General features: G+C 38.4%; 1 protein-coding gene across 6 annotated transcripts in view; it reads left to right on the top strand.

Annotated features, from left to right (window-relative positions):
- The window catches only part of lmo3 (LIM domain only 3), a 45163-nt gene that overhangs the window by 14937 nt on the left and 11173 nt on the right, over window positions 1–19053 (top strand). For all 6 annotated transcript variants that reach the window (XM_059510991.1, XM_059510990.1, XM_059510988.1 and 3 more), the window contains exon 3: window positions 18478–18603. In XM_059510991.1, the coding sequence (XP_059366974.1) occupies window positions 18478–18603 (126 nt within the window). The remainder of the gene's footprint in view (window positions 1–18477; window positions 18604–19053) is intronic.

Here is a 19053-nt window from a genome sequence, read left to right on the forward strand (position 1 = left end):
CTTCCCCAGAGGATGAGTGGTTAAGGCAGGAATAATGCATGGGAGCGATTGGGGAGTAGGGCACCGCCATGTTTCCAGCCGTGAAAAATTAAGATGTCACCACCTGGCCCTGTTAAGCATACCTTTTGCCAGAGCACGAAGCTATCTATTAGAACAGGACAGATCAAAGACAGCGTTTGAATGTCTTCCTTCCCACCTCCACCTCCAGGCACACGTCCCCCCCATCATACCACCTGATTCTGTGGTGTAAATTAAAAAAAAAAAAAAAGATTAGTGCACACAAAAATTTGTAAATGTATAATTTACTTACCTCAGTGTTAAGTAGTTATATATAATATAATTAATATAATATAATATAATATAATATAATATATGTATTACAAATGTTAAAACTTATAATATAAATATTTGTATGTAAAATAAAAAAATATATATATCATCCACTTCTGCTGTATGTAAAATTAAAATGTGTTCATTCAAGTGTATATACAACTATGTATTATATAATGCAAAATATAATTAAAATATTATTTATTTTTATAAATATAACATAAAATATATCATCCAATTCTTTTGCATTGAAAACAAATAATTTAAATGTATTAAGTTATTGTGTCTATACAACATTTAAGAATATGGTTTAAATTTATTTTTTATTATTATTATTTATTTATTTTAAGATAAATTTTTTTACAGTTATTTATAATTATTATATATGTAAAATAACAAAATATGTATATCATCTATTTCTGTTGCATGGAAAACAAATAATCAAAATGTATTAATGTAAATGTACTGTGTCCATGCAACGTTTAACAATATAATATAATATAATATAATGCTTCTTAGAATAATATAATTTGATATATTGTAAAATATCTTTTTTTTTAATTATATGAAAAATTCCAATATATGGGTGAGCTACAGTGAATTAACCTGTAGCTCAAGGGACATGTAAAATGAACTTAGTTCTGCACAGATTTTTTCAGATCTTTGCAGAAACTTGCTCTTTTTAAAATAGCGGATGTTGTCATTCTCTGCATAGCTGCATTGTTGTGGTCAGAGCAATTCCAAATAAGTGTTCCTCCAATCTCCCTACACCACCTCTAATCCAACAAGTTTCCATTAAAATGAATGTTATAACTGAAACAGGGTGCCGGAGATGTGTGTGGGAGGGTAGTGACAGCAATTTATTTGTGCTCACCTCCTCTCCCGTGCTCTCTCACTTTGAATGCATTACAAATCCCGCTTTAATTTTCTCCACTCTACCACATAGACATCCAGCTACATCAGTCCAATCTCACCAAATGAAATTGGTTTTGGAGGGGTCAGAGTTCAGCACACTGGTCTGTGTTATGATTTCCATCTAATCTGGGAGAGGACTATAAAGACCTAATCCACCCTACCTTTTCCAGGCACTGCTGCACTCATGAGCCTGCGAATGGGAACCTTGTAATAAGCCAAGAGAAGAAGGAGGGGAAAGAGGGATGACTGTTTTTCAAGTTCTATTTGTTGTGTGGATTTATGGGAAGCAAAATGTTGGATGGCGTCAACTGTGCCACAAGTACACTGACTCCATGAGGCCAAGGCTAGATTAAATGTCAACTTTGACCCCGCTTGCTGATCAGAAAAGGGCCACCCAGGGGCTTCAGATGAGTTTGGTTTGGTCCAGAGTAGGAATAGGAACCCCTGTGGATTTATTGCAGTGGACTGCCACCGTTTCCATGTGAAACAATGAGCCCGTTCACTGAAGTTAAATGTCTACCACGTGCCTCGTTTTATTGCTTTGTACCGATAAATGTGATTTTATTTTAATGTGCTTCGCTTCACTGGAGTTTTTTATTAGAGTTGTTGTATTACTGTATATCTCAACTTGCACCTGGCAAATTAACGTGTTTACTTTGTCCCAAGAGTGAAATTGGCTGGACAGTCTTGCATAAGATGGACGATCACAAAGCATTAGACAAATGGCTTTGAAATACTATGTGTTTGCAGAAAGCCATTATTTTGTATTCACGGTAGCAGGTGTTACCGTGTAGGACTGTTACAGCTAAAATGGTCGGCCGTGGAAAAACACCTTACTAGCTGAGGAACACATGCCCTTAAAACACAACTACCTGCTGAGTGTGATATTATCTGTTATTGTAATGCTGGAGGAACTGTTTTCCACTGCTTACAGTACCTGCACATTCAGCTGTATTGATTTCTTCTGCTTTTTCTTTATATATGCCTACAGTTCTGTAAGATTTGAACAGAACAGAAACAGGGAAAGCACAACTTTCATGACAAGCCTCAATCAATTATTACTGTAGTTATGTAGAAGAAAAATATTCTTACATAAAGTTTCCACAGGATGAACGAGTACATTTGGACCTAAATACATTCTTACCCTCATTTTACCCTGTCTATTTAAGTCCCTGAAGCAGTTGAACAAGGTTATATTAGGCTTGAATAGAACTATTACCTTATGGGGCTTCATTTTTGATGAGATGACTTTCCTGAAATAGTTGTCGTCATACATCTCATTGTCGAAAGCACTTCCACAGGCGTTACGACCATATGGGTGCTTAATTTTTCCCAGTGCTCTTGTCGTTACATTAATTTTCAGAAACTGTAGGCGTCGCTTAATGCAAGAGTTAAATCCTGCACCTGCTGACTGGACTCAATGGGACGATCGCTCCTGTACCCTGAACTTAACTTTCTCCAGAAGACATTTATGTGGATTTCTTTTTCCTGCAAACCCAACCATTTGATATCCTTGCTCCTTAGAGATTAACCTTTATGCCCTTAATAAATGCTCTGTATTGACATCAAAGGAATGGGGAAAATGGCGTAAGGCTGTCTGGGAAGAGGTCCGGGAGCTTCCCTAAAGAACCCAGGCCTGGGCTCTCCTAACCAAGAAGCCGTAATCTGGGCTGAGAATATGGAATTTACCGCTCGTCTTTGTCTTTTTAATTAAACTTGAGAACAGTTTGGAGGCTATTTGACCTTTCACAGCCCCCTCTTTGTGAGGATTGCCATAGGTCATTTCCATGCATATATTACCTCATTTGAGCTCCTCTCTGCTTCTAGTGTTGTCCATGATCCACTCGGATTTACAGATTAAGCAGAAGTGCGGCTGGAGAATATCGGCCACGAATTAGACTATATCTGCTGTTGAGGGGAAATCTTGAAAATCAACTTTATCGTTTTAAGCAGGCCTGACTAAGCATTAGCAAGCAAGAGATGTGTGCTTTTAGAAGAGTTTATTAGGTCTGGATGGTGTGTAACTGTCTTTCTAATATTCAATTTTAATTTGTTCAGTTCAGTGTTCTTTTACAAGAAGCATTGCCTGGCACAGCTGTGGCTGGGGATGTGGTGCCACTGCGTCCTTGGCTGGCATCTCTTCTCTGCCGGCATGCGAGAGTGTGATAACCAGCCTTGTGGCTTGACGCGCCAAGATATGCAAGCCCCTCTACTGCCCCCAGAGCTTTGGCAGACACCAATCGGCTTTTGTTTCTGGGTTGTGCGCTTGGAAGCCATGTGCCATCTTGGCTCAAAACACAGCCATTTGAAAGCCTTGCTGCTCATTTTCAAACCTTCTAGTGCAATTCCTCTAAAACCAACTCCTCATCTACCTGTGATAAAGCAACAGTAACAGTCCAGCAAACAAGAGAGGAATGGATTCCCTGCCCTGAGAGGGAGGCCAAAAAATAAACCTTACTTCTCTGAAGCATCTCCCTGCATGGCCTGGTAGCTTTTAAACTATTCACGAGGAATTGTGCAGAGTAAAAAATACAGCCAATGTTGTTGTAGGATCAGAAGCATGCTCAAAGTTATTTTGGCTGGTGCTTTGCCGTTAGGTGTAAACCCGATTTGGTCTGCATCGCAATCTCATAAAACCTACAGCTCCAGTTTACGATTTCTTCTCAAGTGCAAGATCCCACTTCTCGTCTTCGCACTTTCTGAACATCCAATTATTTAGCACAGCTTTGTGGGTCCCTGGTCCAAGCAAGTTCCCTCTCTCCAGACCTGTCCACTATGCTTACACCTTTAGACTGTAGGCATCAGTCCTTTTTACAGTGATAAGTTTGCAGAGACCACAATTCCTCTCAGTACCCAACTTGAACATCAGCCGCTGTCTCTCTCACATGCAAGTTTAACAACCAAACAGAACAAAGCACCACAGCACTAACTTAAACCTCAGACCTTCTCTGAAATGCTAGCTTTAGGGCTCTGTATGTGTTACCCTCTCCCACTCTGGAATATCTTGCCGTCTTCACCTACGTATGACTGGCAGCTCTACAGACCTTCACAAGGCAGTCAACTCCACTTGCCGACAGTTACACTGCAGTTCGCAAGGACAGGCTTGGCCTCAGACCCTCAGTTGCACAACCTTAGTAATGAGCCTTTTATGGAGATAAAGAAGGGGAGGATTGCAGCAGATTCTTTCATGGTAGTCAGGAAGTAGTGGGGGTTTAGTGTAGGAACCTCCAGATGGTGATTGGTCCATGTCAGCCCCACTTACAGGGGCTTGATTTGGATAGGGAGCGCAGTGCAGCGAGCCCCCTGCGCTCAACCCCTGAGCGACTTCTCAATTAGTGTGCTGCCTAGCGGAACTGTGAGACGCCGCTGGATGCTCCTCACCTCAGCCCCACAGCTCCAGGCACACAGCATCTGCCAAAATATCTCATATGATCACATGGTCAGGCTTATTTTGCTGTGGATGTTACATCAATACACATGCTTCTATCGAGAGCAGCAGACCAAAGCATAGCCTGACTGAAAAGTGCAGCAGGCACACAATTTTTTGCGGTATTGGTAAATACCTGAAGAGCACTGCTGGCAAGACATTAAATGGTTTCTCTTCCGAAAATTATTTCATTATTGTGGCTATAAACAGAATGTAGTGTTCCCCATATATTTAGGTGTTATATCAAGTATTTTTTTCTCAGTGTTAATGGTGATGGTGAAACCAGTCAGACCCAGTTGCTCAATTGTGTAAAATGAGATGTAAATGCAGCCGTTTTAACGCCCTGATTTATTCATGAGAGAGCCAAAAGAAAGAGAAGAATGCAAATGAGGCACTCAGGTTTGCCCTTGAACCGGACACATCCACAAACAAGCCCATCTCACCAAAAGAATTAACAACTTTATTAAATCATCTGATATAGCCCTTGTGTAACTGTGGCGGATACTTCCTGTGTTTCTCTATTTCAACATTACTGCTCTAGAGAGCGGTCAACCTCACCTGAATCTTCCTATTACAAAGATCGTTAGATCTAGATTTGTTTTCTTATTATCATTTTCCCTCTTTCTTCCTTTCACTTCCTTTTTTCTCGTTCCTCCCTTATAACACCATTATAATATAATCAATTAATTCCTGAAATCACAACCAACCACTTCACTACATGCATATCTGACATAGGTACTAAATGCATAAAAAGAGAGGGAAAAGAGTGCTGCTGCCACATTGATTGTGCTGAATCACACCACTTTTCCATCTACTTTTAATCTCGAAATGTTAAGAGGCAAACTGCCCCAAAGTCTGTAAAAGTCATCCCTATGTTTTCTCAGCATAGCTCGTCTGCATCAGCCACGCGTGTCCTGATCAATCGCGCACACCAGTTTGTTCCTTTATGGCAGCTCTGCCTGAGAGAGTGTTGAGCTGTTGTCCTGTGGCTATTAGCACTCTGTGCACATTGCATGTTAAACACTATCACTGACTGGCAAGACAGAGAGAGAACAGAACTGAAGAGTCTTGTCTGTTTTCTTTTTTTTAATTGTTGTATAGCATTGACCAATTCAGACTAAGCAAAGTCACAAGAACTAACATTATACTCTACAGTGAGATGATATGCTCATACAGACAAAAAAGTATAAAGGAACATGATGGGCAAAGCAGGCTGTTGTGAAATTGCTAAGCATCCTCCCTCTAATCAAAGTTACTGCGGCATCTCTCCACACTATTCGTTCCAGATATTTGGATTTGATCAGACCCATGGCCTTTGTAAGCTCTCATTTAAAAAAAAAAAGCAGTCTGCTCTTGGCCTGTTCATTAGAGACCTCTCCATTGTCAGGCTTGGATAGCAAGATCATTTGCACTGATTCGCTTCTCTCTACCACCAATCTGCATAAAAAAGAAGCATCACACCGCGGGAAGTGTAGGTGCTGCTGTCCGTAACGCATTACTCTGATACCCATATGTTCCCGGCACAAAGCAACAGAGGGTTTTGATACTGAGAGGAGTGCATATAATTAATTTGATTTTGAAAAGAGGGAGGTGGGTGGAGAAAGCGGGGTGCCGGTTAATGTATTGATCAAGAGTTCATTTGGCTTTATCTTCGTCCTACTAATTACTTTACTCTGAATAATATCGAGGTGGTTTTCATTTTAACTGCCACTGGGAATTCCTGTGAGAGAGAAAAAACAACATCCAATATATTTTATCAGTGATTAAAACATTTCAATCATTGGGTCCACAAAAACACCCCTCAAGCTCAATGTGGGGCAGCATTCAGGATTCTGACTAATTAAAATCCTACATTAAATATTTCTTAATTATCTTTTTCAGTAAAAGAAAGAAAAGGAAAATTAAACATGCTGGTTTTGAAGACCTTTCCACAGATGGGATCTGCAAATGTAGTGCTGTAACAATATGAACGATACTGGTTTTCTCCTTTCGTACAGTCAAAACTCTACATATTTAAAAAAAATTACATTGTTTTACATATCATTTATTTAAAAACTTGATTATTCAGTCATCTTTACTTTGTTACATATATAATTGTAATGTAATTACATTTCTCCAACAAGACAGCTGAATTCAAAAATGGATAAAACTAAATGGATGCACATTCTGTATAGTAAAAGCCTGTCCATCCATCATCGACAACATAAAATCTATTCAAACTCAGTAAAGCTTTAGAAACTTAAGAAACCTTTTATTGAATCATTTGTTGCTTCAACTGTACTAAGAAACTTGAGGCTTCCAGCATATGTAGGAAAAATAAATGAAAAAGTTTGTAAAATGATTAAAAATAAAACCTAAAATAAAAACACAGCTAGGGTCAAATAACCTGAAATCCTTTTTCTGAAATTCTGCACTGATACATAATAGCAGCCATTTTTTTGTTTTTTTAGGACCGAATATCATTCTCAAATAGTGCAAAGCTCTGCATACAAGTGATAGAAACTCTGTCCATTATTTTAATAATCAATATTATAAATTTTGGAATCATTACTAATATAAAACCAAAACCAAGCTGTTCATTGTCAATTAAAAGCAGCATTTATTAGCCATGGTTTTAGCAAATGCATATATTTGCTTTGATCAAAATCAAATTCATAAGTCACAAATGGGCTGTGCATTGTAATGTCAAATTAAATCTCATTATATTCTTTGGCTGAAATACAAACAGTGTCTGAGTGTCCAGTTCAGTTTCTGGCTGCAAACGAGTGATTTTGATCCTTCAATAAGGCCCAAGATGTTTTTCCTTTCATCTCATTCTCCCTTTCTCACAGTTTCTCGTGTCTTGTGACATTTCAAACAGCGGCTCGAAGCAGGAGGCCTCCATATTACGAACGAATTCTCATCTGAGGAACAGATGGTTTAAGTCTTGCGTCCTCGGGAAATAAATTAACAGATAAAGCTACAGAACAAAGAAATCCAGCGTCCCCTCTCGCCTCTATTTTGTGTTAAATGAGATGCCGTGGAGATGTTAAAAGCTCTGAAGGCGTCCTGTAATTGCTATGTTGTGCTTGGAAAAAAGCTTTGCCACCATTAACCTCTCCTCAATACAATTCACTTCACATGTCTGGCAATTACGTGGCCAATAATGCTCCATTCTTGCAAATGTGTGTGTTCTTGACTCCCTGTAATTAAATTGGGCTTTTCACATGTAATCTGAAATTGCGGAGAGGTCAAAATGGGCACTTGTAATCACCATCGATCGAATCTGAAGTAGAGGCGCAAAGACTTAATCCTCTATTTTTCTTCCGCGCTAAATTGTCCTGAAGGAAAGGTCAGGGATTCAGCTAAGGGGTCAGGGGTAGGATGGCATTGTTTTCTCCCTCTTTCATTCCTTGGTAGAAAATGAGTTCTCCAAAAACGAAGAACATACAACAAACACTCATTTTTGACAGCTCTTTCAACTTCTTAAAAGCGAAGGGCATCTCTTTTTTTTAAATAGACCCCATCTCTCAAGTAGATTATGATTTAGAGTATCGAAAAGTTGTTTTGCTCCCTCTCGAAAATGACATTCGCTCCTAGGTGATGTATACTTCAAAACATTTCATGTAGCCATAACTATCATTCACCAAAGGCCACATAACCTGCAATGCATCTTTCCAGAATTTTCTATGAAGTTAGACCTTTAGAATGATCCATTTAATGTGCCGACACCTACACAATGCCCTAATGCGACAGCTCAACGCATTTATTCGGCAATGCCATAAACAACCTTAGGATGTTTTTTGAGCAATGCTTTTTTTCTATTAACAAAGCAGCAGAATGTGCAAGCCCTGGTTTAAAGTGCTAAATGCATGAGTTCACAAACAGTTTGGTTATTAAAGGGTCATGAAACCCCAGACTACTTATTCTAAGATTATAGCAGAGGTGTTTGTGTTGTACATCATAGAAGACAATGTTAGCATCCGCTAATTTTAACTGTTGGAGAAAATTGGTTAATTTTAAGCTTTTTTGCTCTATTTTCATCTTCCGCGTTTAAAATCTACATTGTGTTGAAGTCACGATTTGTGACGTGGCAATGGACTATAGTACATTGATGCGCATCGGTGTCTATTCAATTATTCATGAGATTGCATGTTCTTATCCTATGAGAAGAGGCTTCGCTTAATTATTCACAACAACATGTGTTGATTTGCTATGAAAGACTCATCAGACTGTGAAATGACATGGCACACATTAACAGAGAAACACTCATGGATCGCAGAAGAGTGTTTTTTCTTTGTAATAAGAGTTTGGCACAAACGCGATTCATTCACTTGGTGAGTGTAACCGTTTTTACAGCTCTGTGACACAACCTGTCAAAAGGTTTATATAAACGCCACAGAATAATATATATGTCTCATTTGTGAGTCGCTTTGAATAAAAGCGTCTGCTAAATGACTGAATGTAAATGTAATATGTTTTCGATGCAGGGTGCAAATGGCTGTGCATTTATTTGTGTTTCTAACTCGATGGTAGCGAAATGAAACTGTCTGAACGCAAAGCTGTGTGTGCTGTCTGTCTTCCCCCTCCCCCGGTCCGCTGCACACCACGCCCACTTTTTTAGCATTTTTTTAAAACTGTGCTGAGAACTAACCATTGCAGAAATGGGGGGTTTCATGACCCTTTAACAAAAGTGACTGTCTGAAATCGTCAGGTAAACCAGATAAGATAGGTTAGCATGTGCCGTGAGAGCAGCTTTTTCATAATTATTCCAGTTGTCAATTGTTATGGAAGTTGGCATCTTTGATATTTAGCAGGCTATTGCAGGAACAGAAAAGGTAATTGACTTTAGTTATTTGTTCATAAAGATAGTATGTGTGTTGCTTGTGACTTATTAAATCATTCACCTATTTCAAATTTCCAACTGTCAGTAAATATACAAGTTGGCATCCTCAACGATTAGTTGGCTATTAGAATTAAGTGTTTGATAACTTCACTATTCAAGGGATAAGGTAGCTAAATATGACATTTATTATAATGGGGTTATGTGTTACTAAATTAAGATTGTTTTAAGGTCACTTCAATTAGAAGTTGTTGTTTTTTAAAGTCTAATAAATGTTAAAATTGATAGCTCTCAAAGCTACTGTAATGTTGAATGGCTACAGTCAATGGTTAAATATTAGAGGGGAAAAACTATTTCAGTATCAGTGATACTCTCCTTCAGTCATGAAAAAGATGCCATTAAACAAATATTCAAAATCTAATGTCTTTTCTACATTCATTTGAAGATTACATGTAAAATTATTGCAATATAAAAGTATATTTAAGAACTGTAATGTTAGGTGGGATTAATCAAGATTAATTTAAAAAAGTGTGATTAATTAGTACATTTTTACCGATTGACAGCACAAATGTAATTAAATTGACTAAAAAAAGACAGCTGAATTTGAAAAAGTGCATAAAATAATTGGATGCACATTCAGCACTGTAATAGCAAGTCCATCCATCATCAACCATAAAAAAATCTATTCAAACTCAGTAAAGTTTGTACAGTTAAAAAAAAAAAACTTAAAGGGGTCATCGGATGAAGTTGATGTGATTCTTTAGGGTCTTACTTTGGCTTATGTCTGTTAGTGTAAAACAACACCCTTTTTTCCCTGTCAAAAACAGCTCTTTTCACAGCAAGCCATTTTGGTACATTTCCCTTTATGGTAATGAGCTCTTCTCACCACGCCCCTCTCTTCCATGGGGTGTTGCGCAGTTTTTTGAGAGACTGTTAACTTTAGCCGCATTCACTGTGAATCTTGCTAACTAGTATATTATTAGGAAAGGTGATTTGCAAAAGTCTTTTTAAAAATATATAGGCCTTCACGCTTCTTTTGGAGGAGAAGCTGGATAATGAATTATTCACGCGAGCATAGACATATGTAGGTAGATCGGGGGGCGCATTCCCTTCAAAAACAAACGTAATCCTCTGCGTCTTCAGTGGCTCAGATGTCGGGAGTAAATGACGACTGCTATGTTCATTACTACATCCAACAACAGAATACCTCAATCGCTTAGGAGCCATTCTTGTCTACAACTGCTCCGGCGTCGAAACAATGGCGACCAATGACAGCATACTCAGAGCGGAGCTGTGATAAAACGCTAGTGTCGATCAACTATCGTGGGAGAGGCCTTGCCATTGTGTGATGTCACAATGGCAGGAATCTGAAAACGGCTTGATTTTAGAAAGGGGTTTGGATTTACAGAGATTTAAAATAACAAATACTGGGTGGATTTTTATCACTATAGGGTGGTTGTATATAAAAACTCCGACACATTTCAGTTCAAACGTAAAAGTGTAAAAGTGAATTTTGAATCCAATGACCCCTTAAAGAAACCTTTTTTCGTTTCCATTTGGGCTAAACGGTTTTAAAATCATTCCCCTGGACACATTATGTTTTTGGATGGTCCCCTCCAGTTGAGATTAGCTTAATTAGCTGTGAAGAGCAATGACTCGTGGGACTGCGCATGTTTGGTGCAGATAATTGCAGGGCTAGCGTGGCACACCCCGGTGCCCAGCTTGCAACTGCAGGTGGGTTGGCACCGAGAAGTGCCTATCAAAGTGCACATCTGAGCCCTTCGGGGGTTGAAAACTTTCATTACACCCCTTTTCACAATACCCCTATGAATCCCCACACACCCCTGCCAGATTTTCTTGCTAAAAAGCCCTTTTAAGCATTTTTGTATGGCGAGGGCATAATTATTTTGCATTTCGCTGTGATTTTCACTTGAAAGAGGCTTTGCACCTTTCATCTCGGCTGTTTATTGAATACACAGATGCGTGAAAATATTTGACCGCCATTGTTTTTCGGGAGTCCATTAAAGTTGCCGTTTTATCTCCTGATACGAGTTTCTATGCTATTATCTCATAATAGCGGTTTCTCAAGTTAATTCCTCAAGTTGTTGTCTTCTTGGAGAGCTGTTTACAGTAATTACCCTGTTGAGGCAGATAGAGGCTGTAACTTTCGATGTCAGAAAACAATTACCCTTTACTTTCAGGAAGAATTTCTGTGCTCGATCTCATTCCCCGGTTGTAGAAACCATCTCCACCGCGTTTTTACTGAGGTGATAGAGAGGAAGAGACAGAGTGAAGGGCCTAATGAGTGAATGATGTTCATGTTCATGTGATGCTCATGAGTTTTAAACACGCACATGGTCTTTTCTGGGTAATTAGCGTGGGTCTGTGCCTAAGCGGGCTGACAGGTCAGCGGAGAGCTGTTCTATCTGCCCTGCAGTGGAAAGCTGAGAGGCCCATAATTCATCATTAGGATATCAGAGTCCAGGTGCAGATTAGAACTGATTGAGCCAGCAGCCAGGCAAAGTCAGGGCACTCAAGGAGGAAAATCTTATCCCACAGACAATTCCCAGGTCACGCCCGCTGTAATTGAAATAATTTTGCCCCAAGAGTTGTTTAATCTTCGAAAATCACATGTGTAGACACTAGATTGAAGAAAGTACACGTTTGATAGCATCTGCCAACTGGTCCCTCCTGCTTTTTGTATAGGGTTGGGCGACTTTTTTTTCAATCCAAATAGTATCAAAACTGAAAGCTTGTTAAAGCGGAACATTCTGCCATTTCTGGATTGAATTTCTTTTCGGATCGGTGCGTAATTGGGTCAATAACGGACTACCATTAAGCTTTAGGACAAACAATACTGTTATCGATACATGTGGTGTTTTATCTCCGTACTTCTGTGTTAATGGCGAATTAGAATCTGTTCTCATAAACCGGTCTCAAGCTGATGTGTAGATGTGTGATGCATAACATGCAGCATTGCTCTAACTCTGTCCGGTGTGGATAAAATAATTATAATGCTGAAGGTGAGGTAGAATTCCTATTTCTTCATAAAATAACTTACAAAATAATTTGAAAACTTTAAGGCGTATCTTTACAAGCAGCATGAGTTCTCCACGAGCTCTCTGTCTTACCCTCTCAAAATGCACAACATCACGTCTGCACTATAAGCGAGCTGAACACTGCACAGTTGACACAGGAATTCTCACAGTTTACATGCATCATCACTAAAGTTTAGAATTTGCAGCATTTAAACCATTCAGAAGTTGTGCACTCTCCAGAGAGCGCACACTCAACAGTTGCCCCATTGTAAAAACAAAAAATACACCGCATGATCAAACATTTAATTGCATATTTTTTTTAAAAAAACAAAAAGTAAAAAAATTCCCCCCTCCACCATTAAAATTTTTTTAAAAATCCTCCCTCACATAAGAATCACCTAAGAGGGGAATTCACCCCCTTTTCAAAAATGAAACTGAATGAATGTCTGTAAAAATCCTGATTGCAGTATCACTATAAATAATTCTACGTTTAAAAGAAGTCTTTTTTATCATGTAGATAAAAACAGAGACTAAAAAAGACCCTCTAAAACAGTAATAATAAAGCAAAAATTCTGATGACTCATTCTGCACTGCAGTGATTTTTGTCCAATCAGATGCTCTCTAGACTGATAATGCCCCTCCCCCAATAACAGCTGAAACCGACTAGCAAGTAGCAAATCATGACACTAGTAAAGTAAAATTAGTCCAGATGTTGCTTCTTTTTGCTACTAGGCACCTAGATGCTCATGACACACATGCATTTACATGCTAATAAATAATAAAATCACTAGCAAGTTTTCAACTCAAAATCCCAAACACTTACAGTCAATATTTGTATGTGAGGATCGATCCCCTCTACAACATCAATAATGCAAGCATCAATATTTAAAGCTATAACCTGACTTTTTTACACTCTCCAGCCCCAGCTCACAGCACCCCAAACACTGACGTCAAAGTTAGCGCCGATGCTAACCGCAAACACGGTAGTAGAGAGCCTGCTGCTTGAGACGCAACAAATCATTTGTCTGTTATTAACCCTGAGCCTGTAATTATGCAGATTGCCATAGATTTTCCCTGGGTGCCGAGAAGTGAGATCCAGGGGTTGCTCTCAGCGTGGCAGGCGGACGCGAGAACGGCCGCGCATTACTGAACTTGCCACATTCATCACTGTGACTGATGGCACAGGCGGCCGGTCCCTGGGTCCCAGTGGTTAATGTAGTGGGTAATTAACTGTCATTTGCCTGGTAATAGGCCGATGATCAATGGTTTGTGAGGAAACAAATTCTAATTCGGCAGCTGATGAATGCATGCTGAGGCCAGAGCGATTGAAGTCGCGGGGGTGGCGGCGGGAGAGAGGAGCAAGATGGAGAGAGGGAGCCACTGTCAGAATTTCAAATGCTTCTGGAGGTGGCAGTGTTATCATTCTTTCTCTTTTCCCGAGAAAAAGGAGGTACAGAAAGAAGAAAGTAACACTTAATTTGTTGCCCTTGATGTTCAGAAAATACCCAAAGAAATGAAGCGAAAAGAATACAGACCTGACGTTTCAGATAAACGTTATGCTTTGCTCAAAATCGCATTATTATTATTATTTTTTTTAATTTACAGGGCCAAGGACCCCCAACCCAGACTCTCAGCTAGAAAGCCCAAAATAAAAAAAGCAATATTTTCTCCATTATAAATTTAATTTAAAACATTATCTACCAAGGCTGTACAGAATTCAGGCTCTGATTCAATTCAAGAGCATTGGAATGACAGGAAATAGAATTGAACTGTAACTGAATTGGAATTCCAAGAAATTCCAAGACAAATGAAGTGTTTTTGCACACTGGCCCACAGAAGTTATTGTATTAAAATAAATATTAATTTGTATAGGGGCATTTCATACCTCAAACCCAAACTCGAATTGCAATTCTGTGTCATGTTTTCTACCTTAATTAATAATCAATTTAAATTCAGGAACGGAATTAAAATATTAAAGACATTCTTAATTCAGTTGTGAACAGTGCAGAACCCTGATTACTACACTGGATCATTATGTTGAAAATTAGAAATCCATTAATAGTTAGTAATTAAATAAAAATGGATAACTGGTTGCAAAGGGTCCCAAAATGACACAGTTTGGACCATAACACTGTGTCTCATTTCTTTGTCTTATCTAAATCACTTGCATATTAGAGTCCTAGAGTGGTCTCGTTTGATAGGGAGTAATTTACAAGGATTTTGTCGAGCTGGATGAGAATATTGAGGTGACATAGCTCATGCATTTTCCATTGGGGCATTGTCTAATGATTACAGTAAAGCTGCACGCTTGAGCCTTGCTTCTGCGACCACTAGGATAAAGCCTTGTGGAATAATTTAATTGGTGTCTGTTTTCCTCTCATCAAATAGGTGCCATTCAGCTGTGAAAAGCCGCTGTGCACCTCCAACACCTTTTGTGTCCAATCAGGTGGTACTGATTGCGCATTCTCTTTTAGCTTATGAATCCGAGCCGCCATGAATTTTAATTGCACGCTGCCTCTTCAGCTTGCTAAAATATACATGCTATTTTGTCAGGCTTTATGTCAAAGAGAGTTTGATTTCCTCTATAACACTCTACAAATATTACACAGCCATTGACCATTGACTGAAAACCAGACTGAGCAATAAAATGTAGTGTTGTACGTTTTCTTCACCCTACGGAACATAAATGTGAAGACCGGTCAGCATTTGTCTCTGGACTCTCTTGCAGACTGCATTTAGAGAACATGCACCTCCGAATTCATTACAAGCCATGCACGCTTAATTTGCCACCTCCCTTGAGAGCCATTAGCGACTGCGGCATCAAACTGGCAGACCAGTGAAAGACAAGTGGCAGGTAGGGCTTCATCCGTCTTACCGCCCCTCCCCTTTTCGTATTGGGGAGAGAAACAGAGCTCTCTGAGTCTCCTGTATGGAGGGACGTTAGATGCTTGTGGCACAGTTCCCTACTTTTAGCATCACTGGGTTTTTTAACATCTGTGGAGGTTCACCACTAGTGGTCAATATACAGTAGGTATATTATATATATATATATATATATATATATATATATATATATATATATATATTCATTCAGAAAGTAGCAGTGCATTATATTATTATAATTATATTATTATAATTATTATTATATACTATATAGTAAAAGTAATTCTACAAATAAAATCAGTTTCTTGAGTATCAAATCAGAATATTAGAATAATTTCTGAAGGATCATGTGGCACTGAAAACTGGAGTAATGATCGCTGAAAATTCATAAAAAAATATTTCACAACATTACCGCTTTTGCTTTATTTTTAAATCAAAAATAAATGTCTTCTCTGCTTTTTATTAAAAAGCTATAATTGAAGGATGTAAAATTGATGTAAATTGAGCTGAACTTGTATCAAACATTTTTAATTCTAGTGTTTAATACAAGATGTACAATGATTATTCATCAAAGACGAGTTCAGATACGTAAATATGCTGGCTTGCAAAACCATTTCAGTCAATTCTCAAGACTCTTCCTTTTCAAACTCAACTCGAAACTCAGTATATTAATGTGCTGTGTGAAAATATGACCCAAGAGTAAATATGTCAGTTTCTAAACAAGGGAACAGCTAAAATCAGCAGTCAAAATGAAGTTGCAAAACAAATTCCCCAAAGAACATCATTGTACATAAAGATACTCCACTTACATCTAGTTTCTGATGGATCACAATCCATTACATAGAAAATACAGTCAGTTCTTTAAATAAAAACACATCTATTGATTTTTCAGTGCAGCGCATGTAATACACAGCTAGATTCTCAGGTGAATGCAGTTGTCTTCGCTCAGTGCTTTGTGTGTTTGCAAAGCACAGACCTCTGTCCTCAAATGCTCAAAGCAAAAAGGCATGACTGTCCAATTCCAGGAAAGGTATTGGTTACTTTAAATTTGCACGAGACGAGACGTTTTGAGCTCACAGCTCGCTAGAGTGGCAAACCCAATACTAGTTTGATTCAACCTGATGACAAAAAGACCTTCAAGCATCATTTTTTCATATGGATATCATCTATCATTCATCAGCTGAAATCCAGTGTGTGCATTAATGCGTATTTTCTTTTCAGAACATGCATTAATGAACCATAATCATTTTCCTTATATAAGCGAGTTATCGTACAGTGAATCTATCATCCTTTTTATATTTGCATTTAGATCTTTGATTTATATAATTGCAAGATGCGAGTGGAAAAAATATGCCTCATCATTTCATCTCTTTCATGCTGAGGCCTTCTGGCTATGCACTTTTTCTGAAAATAGTGGGAGACGTGATATCGCGAACGTGTCTATATTTAGACAGCTCAAAGAAAAAGGCATAATTCCTTTAATTAAATCGGCACCAATCCACAAGACGAACTCTCGATTTCTTTCTCCTCTTACCTGAAAAGCTATTGGAGATATCCTTCATCATCTCGAGGTGTGTTGACAGTAGCCTTTAATTTTGTAGGTATTCATGAGAGTACAATCTATCTGCTCGGCTCTTTTTTATTTGCCTGTGGGAAACATAGTTTCTGAAGGTTAATAAACAACCCTGCATATCCCAGGCCCTGAGATCATTTATCAGATTGTGATCTCTTACAGAGCCGAAGAGTGGCATGCAGTTTTATCATTTTAACAATGACGGCTAAAAGTGCCTGAAGAAGTCCGCCTAATAGGTTATTTTGTTATATGATTTCGTTATCAGATATTTCTTTTTCCCCTTCCCCCCTTTATTCGGTCTAGGTCGCGTTGGAGTAACAGCCATGAATCCCTAATGAATCCTCTCAGTAATGTCCCGCGAGCGGGCTGAAAATAATAGGCTCGTCCCTGGGCTGAGGCACTGTGGTGCTAACCTCACCCGGCCCGGACATCTCCATGATGATCACATCACACTCCACTTATGTGTTTATATGTCTTTTTCAACCTCAAATACGGTAAAAAAATAAATAAAAAAACACCTTATGGGAAATATTGACGTAGGCTCATCAATACTGTTTTTTGGTTCTGTTTACACTCAGTGTTCACTGCTCAGTTTGATTAATTTCGTTCAATTGTACATATTTCAGCTTTATATTCCATTTTGCGTTCATATTTAATACATTTCATATGATTTCAAATAAGTTTCTCAGGCAATGCTATACAGGTAACCTTGTAACAAAAATATGAATTTAAAAAATGAATAGCAAATAACTGCAGATATTTTAATCAGTCTTGAGTAAAACACTGCTATAATTGATCAAATATGATAAACGGATAAACTTGGGTAATAAACCTCATAAATGATAATGGGGAAAAAAATGATTTGTTTAAGGACAGATTCATATCAGTCATTTGTTTGTGAATCAGACTACATTGGTCATTTTTAAGTTCTTGATTAATTAATAAAAAGTCATTTGTTTGTGAACTGGACTACACAGTTTTTGATTTACTGAAAATAAGTACTTCATAGGAGTCATTGGTTTGTGAATCCAATCTGTTTGCTTTTTAGGTCTTTGATTCACTAGAAAGAACCGGTTCACGACAGAAAATTTTTGTGATTCGGATTACACTGGTGGCTTTATATGTTTTTGAATTACTGAAAGAAAGAAAAAATTTAGTTCATAAGAGTCTAGTGTGAACTGTATTAAGCAAGTTGCTCTTTATATTTTTAATGCACTAGAAACTTTCATAAAACTCTCTTTCAAAAATTTGTTTGTGAATCAGACTAAACTGGTTGCTTTGTATGTTTTTGATTCTCATAAAAGAACCGGTTTATAAAACTCATTTGTGAATTGTACCATAATGGTTGTTCTTTTTGATTTACTATAAAGAACTCGTTCATAAGAGTCATTTATTTATAAATCACCCCAACAATCCCATTTCAGTCGTAATGATATGGCTGATCCAATCGTTCTGACTCTAAGACTTCACATCATTTTCAATCTATCAGGTTGTTCGGTGTGACAGGCAACTGTGCGGCTTGCAGCAAACTCATCCCAGCATTCGAGATGGTCATGAGAGCCAAGGAGAACGTCTATCACCTGGACTGCTTTGCCTGCCAGCTGTGTAACCAGAGGTAAGTCAAATCATATTCAGTTTTTCAACATTTCAAAGTACTTAAACATATTTATCTCTGTGCAGATGTGCTGAGCCTTTTAAAACTAAAAAGGCTATCTTGAATCCAAAGTATCTTACAGTACATTTACTACAAGGACAGTCCCGCTTAACCCCTCTATCGTGTCTTGCTCAAGGGCAAAATGGTGATAGGGAATCCCAGCAACTCTCCGGTTCATGAATCAAACCTTCTAAGGTTTGAAAAATGACCTTCGGATTAAAGCCCACCACCCTACCACCGAAAGACGGTTTGGGGAGATGTTTTCTTATCCAAATTACATCAGTGTGTTTACTACAAGTACAGTCTCCCTGGAGCAAGAAGTACATTGCTCAAGGGCAAAACAGTGATATAGGGGATAACTCTCCAGAACATGAATCGCCCTTCAGGGGTTTGAACCAGCAACCTTTGGAT

This window comes from Carassius carassius, chromosome 26 (genome assembly GCF_963082965.1).
Source record: "Carassius carassius chromosome 26, fCarCar2.1, whole genome shotgun sequence".
NCBI lineage: Eukaryota > Metazoa > Chordata > Actinopteri > Cypriniformes > Cyprinidae > Carassius > Carassius carassius.